The sequence below is a fragment of the Plectropomus leopardus genome, chromosome 10 (genome assembly GCF_008729295.1).
Source record: "Plectropomus leopardus isolate mb chromosome 10, YSFRI_Pleo_2.0, whole genome shotgun sequence".
Classification (NCBI taxonomy): domain Eukaryota; kingdom Metazoa; phylum Chordata; class Actinopteri; order Perciformes; family Serranidae; genus Plectropomus; species Plectropomus leopardus.
This window is the reverse complement of record NC_056472.1, coordinates 18,109,106-18,114,722: the sequence shown is the minus strand read 5'-3', so window position 1 is coordinate 18,114,722 and position 5,617 is coordinate 18,109,106. Positions and strand designations below refer to the sequence as shown.

The window sequence follows — 5,617 nt, the reverse complement described above, 5'->3', positions numbered from 1 at the left end:
ATCACATTTTACGATCTAAAAGAGGCGCACGATTGCGTAACTAGAGCGAATGACTAAAGTGTGAAGCCCTAACAAGAGGGCCTTTGAACTTTCCACTTTCACTGATCTCCATCTGATCCGCCCTGTGTCCCGCGTGCTCATCCAGTCTTTTTGCAGCACCTGCCTCGGGCGCGATTATTCACTTAACACACACAATTGATCTCTCCCATTCAGGGCAGAAAATGGGGATTGTCGGAAGACAAATAGAAGGAAGATTATCTTTAAGAAAAGCTGAAAAGAAATAAGCGATGTTGTTGAATGAAAGGTCTGCCGCGACGCGACGGCTAATGGCGGTGATAGAAAAGATGAAGTTTATATTGGCCAGTGGTCTCTGCCTTTTTTAAGTTTAAGATCTGTGTATTTTCCAGTTAATAGCCTATGTAAAATAAAGCGGTAATTATATTTTCACAGATGCATCGAAAGTCTTGTTTAACGCATTTTTTTTTTAGATGCAACGTCAGATTTCTTATTCTTAAGTCACTCCAGAGGTTTGACAACATCTGCAACCAGTGAGCGGCAGCAGCAGGAACCCATGTAGGCTTTATGCTAAACACGACCATAAATCTAAGCGACGAGCCTTTTGCAGCTCACACAAACGCTCTCACACAGTGTCTGCTACAATAACCAACATGATACTGCTTTGTGTCAGCTCACATTAAACCTGCACCATACTGAAGCCTTTCTTTGCACGTGAGAGGAGGGCTGAGGAGTGGAGGGGTAGGGGAGGTGGTTGAATCAGACACCTTTCTTGACATAATTTAAATCATTATTTTACTGCTTTTGAAACTTTGCACATTATGTACATAAACTTCAGAAACAGATAAATAAATTAAAGTGATCAATACAAAACTAAATATTTTCTATGTTGACTAAACACATCTCGACGAATACAGAAAGCCTAAAACCCTGTTTCACAGCGTATCCAGTACAGCACAAAAACAAATCTGAAAATTATGTACAAAATACAGTGACAAATGAGCTGCTCACCCTCGGGATTTTTTTTTTTCTAAAGCAGCAAATTGTCAGGCCTTTTACTTTTTTTCACATAACATCGGGGCACGGCATAGAAAAGCTTTGCTTGCGTTAGTGCAGCATTAACAACACAGTGTTGTTATTTCAAAACACACTTACAAAATGAACACAGACCGACCTCAACAGAAAACATAGTCTGAATAATTTAACTTAAATAACAAACACATATAAACAACATAGTAGCGTTTTGAGGCTTTGCACAATATGCCCTGTGGTTGAATGTGCTGTAAGCATAATGGTTTATTAATTCTCATTATTTGGTTAAAGAAACACCCCTATGGCCTAATAGACCTTTAACTCTTAATTAATGCAGATTGATTTCCGGTCACTTTGGGCCTAACATCTGGTGTAAACAAACACGTGTTTTCTCATGAACAGAATAACTCACACAAATATGATTTAAAAAAAAAAATAGAAACTGACACAAAAGTGATAAACAGCAGCCAAAAAAGGATCCATTTGTCTACGATTTCCGCTGACTGTCACAGACTTGCCCTTGGGCGCATTACGTGCCTTTTTAGTCTGGGCGCCCTCCTTCTTCTCCTTCTTTCACGCTGCGTGCCGTCATGGGGAGGCCACTGCAGCTGGCGGCACGCGGCAGCAAACTCCGGGGTTGTTGTTGTTGTTGTTGTTGTTGTGTATTATCAGTGCTGGGCCGCGCTGAGGCCCCTTCACCATCCTGATACACGAGCCATGGCAGAGTCGAGGGCTGAGGTCTCTGTTCACATGAGCTGTGACTGTTGCATAGACTCTTGGTGTGTGGTTGGATACCATGAGGTGTAGCTGGGAATGTAAGATCCGGTTGTCCCCACCGAAGTCTTCACGGTGGTCGGCGAACTCCAGACAGGTGCCACCGAGGGAGAGCCGCTCGACAGTCCACGGCCGGTAGCTAAAGCGTTGGTGTCAATCGTGCCACCGCCTTGCTTCATCAGTTTCTTGAATTTAGAGCGTTTATTTTGAAACCAAATCTTCACCTGGAGAGATAAAGGAAATTGTTTGGATTATAAAATTCTCTAAATGGGAGTTATGAATGAATTAAGCACGCAGCAGATTTCATTGTACAAATTAAAGAGAAACAAATGGAATATTAATATCTTGCCCTTGATTACGATATTATATTATAATGTCATTGATATTAACACATTATTGTCCGGGTATATTCAGAGGGAAAAAAAAATCAAATCCTGGATTTGGTGTCAAACGCTTAACATATTATTATTGTTTGATGTTCCATATAATTGTAGCAATAGGACAATTATATAAATAATGCATTTTGTGAAAAAACAGAAATGAGATTAAAAAGGTGTAAACAAATGTAACGGTGCTGCTGCAGAGTGAAGCTATTTGTGCGTGTGTCTCGTGGACTTGCCTGTGTCTGAGTGAGACCCAGCGATGCTGCGAGCTCAGCCCTCTCCGGTAACGCCAAATATTGAGTTTGTTGAAATCTCCTGTTCAGAGCTTGAAGTTGTAAACTGGAATAGATAGTCCTTGGTTTTCTAATCTTTTTTCCTTTGCCGTTGAATCGAACCTCTCCACCTTCGACCACTGTGTTTTTCTCTGCTTCTGGCGCTGAGAGAAACAGAAAAGAGCAAAGAGAAGGAAAAAAATGAGCAGGCAATTGAAGCCAACGGTGCTGCGCAGCTATGAATACTCCAGCGCAAGTTTTACAGGCTGTACTTTAGGTATAATTACCCTTAATTGCATACATTGTTTATAGCGTTACGCAATAAATAATTACCAAGCCTAATTCCAACATCTGGGTCGTCTTTGCGCTGCAGCGACGACTGTATACAGATGAAAGCCGTGCCAGCACAGAAAGTTCATTTTTCAAGATCCAAAGATGCTGTTGCACACTTACCTGTCTCCTCTAACCGTGTCTGTGTGAGTGCCGAGCTGTTTTGGTAGGTCTGTACTGTGCTGAGATATGGACTGGTGGAATGGCTGCCGACGGAGTTTACGTATGGATAACCCAAAGATCTGGGGAACGACGAAGCTGGACTGTAGCTGTCGTGCTGGGTATGACCTGCAGAATGTAAACAGTGCATTGGATAGTGTCCGTGAGACATGGAGGAAGGCGACATTTGTTGACTCGGGGGTCCAAACTCCATGAAAACGGTTTTTCCTGAGGCAGGGCTATTAAGACTTTCTGGGATTGTAGTCATTGTCATCTCTTCTGGCGGTTCCCCTTGTCTTGCTTTTGTTGTTTTCCTTCTATGATCTCAGTGAAGGATGGGTCCCAATTTAAGCCGAACTGATTTTTTCTCTTTCCATTCATAAGAAAATGTAGTTTGTGCCTGTGAAAAGTCCTAGGTATGATGCTGTGGACCAAGACAAACTCGCTCAAAGGTTTGAATCTCGGACTCATGAATATTCATCAAAGACTGTCGCTGATTGGTCCACTCTCTCCAAGAGGGAAGCCGATTGGCGACGCTGGGGCTGGGTCCGAAGAATCTGATAAAGTCAAGGAAAACCACAAAAACCTAAGATATCCTCTTGACATGTCAAGATTCACTATTATTATTATTATGCTACCATTATTATTATTATTATTATTTAAAATTCGTCAAATAGCATCAATTTAAAGCACCAAAATTGAATTATAATGTAAAAGGTGATAACACCTGACCACATTTGCCTCAGCACTATCCATTAAAACAATAAAAATAAAATAAAAAACATTGTCCTCTATATCGCTACTGCGTTCTATAATACGGTACAGTCAGGTTTGTCACATTGTATTGAAAGTGCCGGATGTCACATAAAGCGTCATTAATGTTAAATAATATTCCAGCCTCGTTAAAGCTGCTCTTTCCACCGGCCAGTTTGATTAAAGCTTTTTTTAAAAGCTCTATCCGGATGAAGGTGTATTAGCATAACACTACCGTTCAATTTTCATAAGTAGGTCTGTAATTAGTCATGTATTTAACACTTACAGTGGCTTGAGGTCTCAGTTACACCTGGCAGCACGTGGGATGGTAAAACAGTTGTGCTCTGATGCCAAATGAGGTTAGTTGTGTCATGTATATAGGCCTGGTGATGTTTTAAAACACCAGAAAAAAATGTAAGGACATCACAAATGGCAAATCTAATAAAACAGTATTTTAAAATTGACAGAACAATGTGTAATTATAGTCTATTTTTTTAACAACCTAAAAATCGCATTAATTATGAATTATTTTATAGAATTGTAAGAAATTACTGATTATATTTCCACCTAGATATTCACTATTTTACAACACAGCCATGAATGCAAGCTATTTCCTTATTACATTTAAATGCTTTTCAAACGACTTTACGCACCTTCTATCGCAATCAATTAATGGTCAGAGTTTTGTTAAACACTGGCACCTTTGATTAGCATGAATCTAAGTGAGGATGGGGGTGCGGCCAGCCTCCCACCGCCTATAACAAGAATAATTATCCACGGACATTTGATTTAATTGAACTGACGACTGACTTAACATTGGAGACTTTTTTTTTCTTGAGCTGCAGGTTTAGACCTCCAAAAGCCCAAACGGATTGCACCTGCAGGTAGAATTTAACCAAGCAATATATTAAAAAAAAAAAAAACTTTGCTAAGAGCAACTTACTTTAAAAATCATGTGATGGAAAAGGAGCAGATAAATCCGCGCCATCCGGGGTCAGAGAGCCTCCATAGGACGCACTTGGTGAAAACAGAAGAAGAACAAAGTATCCAGCAGGTCTTCATTTTATTAGGATTCATTTGCAGGCTGCAGCTCTTGTTCTGGTGTCTGTACGGAGCAGAAACACAGGCTGGCTGCTCCATCCGCAGTCCCTCCATCTCCACCTGAATAACAAATTAAAGGCAGTTAAATTCCGTCACTGCGATTATCAGTGTAATTGCATAATTGAACTCAAAACAGAACTAGCAAGTTGCAAAATGTGTTATCAAAATGCAGACGCTGACATCACGGCACATGTGCCACAGTGTGCCAGGCGGCTGCGGATGCCTGAATTTAAAGATTTCTGTGCAATATTAAGGCTATAACGAAAGCTGGTCCCTTGTCCCCCTAAAATAGGCCAATTTGAAGTGATTTCTCTGGAATTACTTTCGAAAAATGCTTCAAGATTTCCTCTATCAACAACGACAATGATAATGGCAGTACAACCAATAATTATCATCTTCCAGAACAGAGGACAGATTTTTATGGGTACTTGGTGGGTGCGACTGATAACTGTCATTATTTTCCCACGATTATAGTATCTGCAAATTGACACGCGGCTGTGAGCAAAACCATTAACAGAATAGAGGCAGAATTTGCAGAAAAATGTAAAATAACACCGCGAGTATACTACTAATAATAGCATTAATAATTACGGGCTTTTTGTTGGAAGTAAATGTAATTTAGGTGCTGAGCAGATATGCAGCATAAATCATTCATTTTATTGCAAAATCAATCATTTACAAAGTGTTTATTCGCTTGCAAACTAAAGGATTAACTATTTATTTGAGTGGTTTTCTCAAGCCATCCTCAGTGTCATTAGGGACGAGCAGGCGCGTGATAATATTACCACTTTAATTTAT

At 40.2% G+C, this 5,617-nt stretch overlaps 1 protein-coding gene across 2 annotated transcripts; it reads right to left on the bottom strand.

Annotated features, from left to right (window-relative positions):
- Positions 1-1,251: 1,251 nt before the first annotated feature.
- Positions 1,252-4,835, bottom strand: dlx1a (distal-less homeobox 1a). 2 transcript variants are annotated; one of them, XM_042495163.1, is made up of 4 exons: positions 4,662-4,835; positions 2,930-3,522; positions 2,441-2,640; positions 1,252-2,045 (listed from the first exon to the last, which is right to left on the bottom strand). In XM_042495163.1, exons 2-4 carry the CDS (start codon positions 3,237-3,239, stop codon positions 1,794-1,796), a joined length of 762 nt encoding a protein of 253 aa, XP_042351097.1. In that variant the 5' UTR covers positions 3,240-3,522; positions 4,662-4,835; the 3' UTR covers positions 1,252-1,793. The 2 variants fall into 2 exon arrangements, with proteins under 2 accessions (XP_042351097.1, XP_042351098.1); XM_042495164.1 differs by lacking the exon at positions 4,662-4,835 and adding an exon at positions 4,005-4,077.
- Positions 4,836-5,617: the final 782 nt, after the last annotated feature.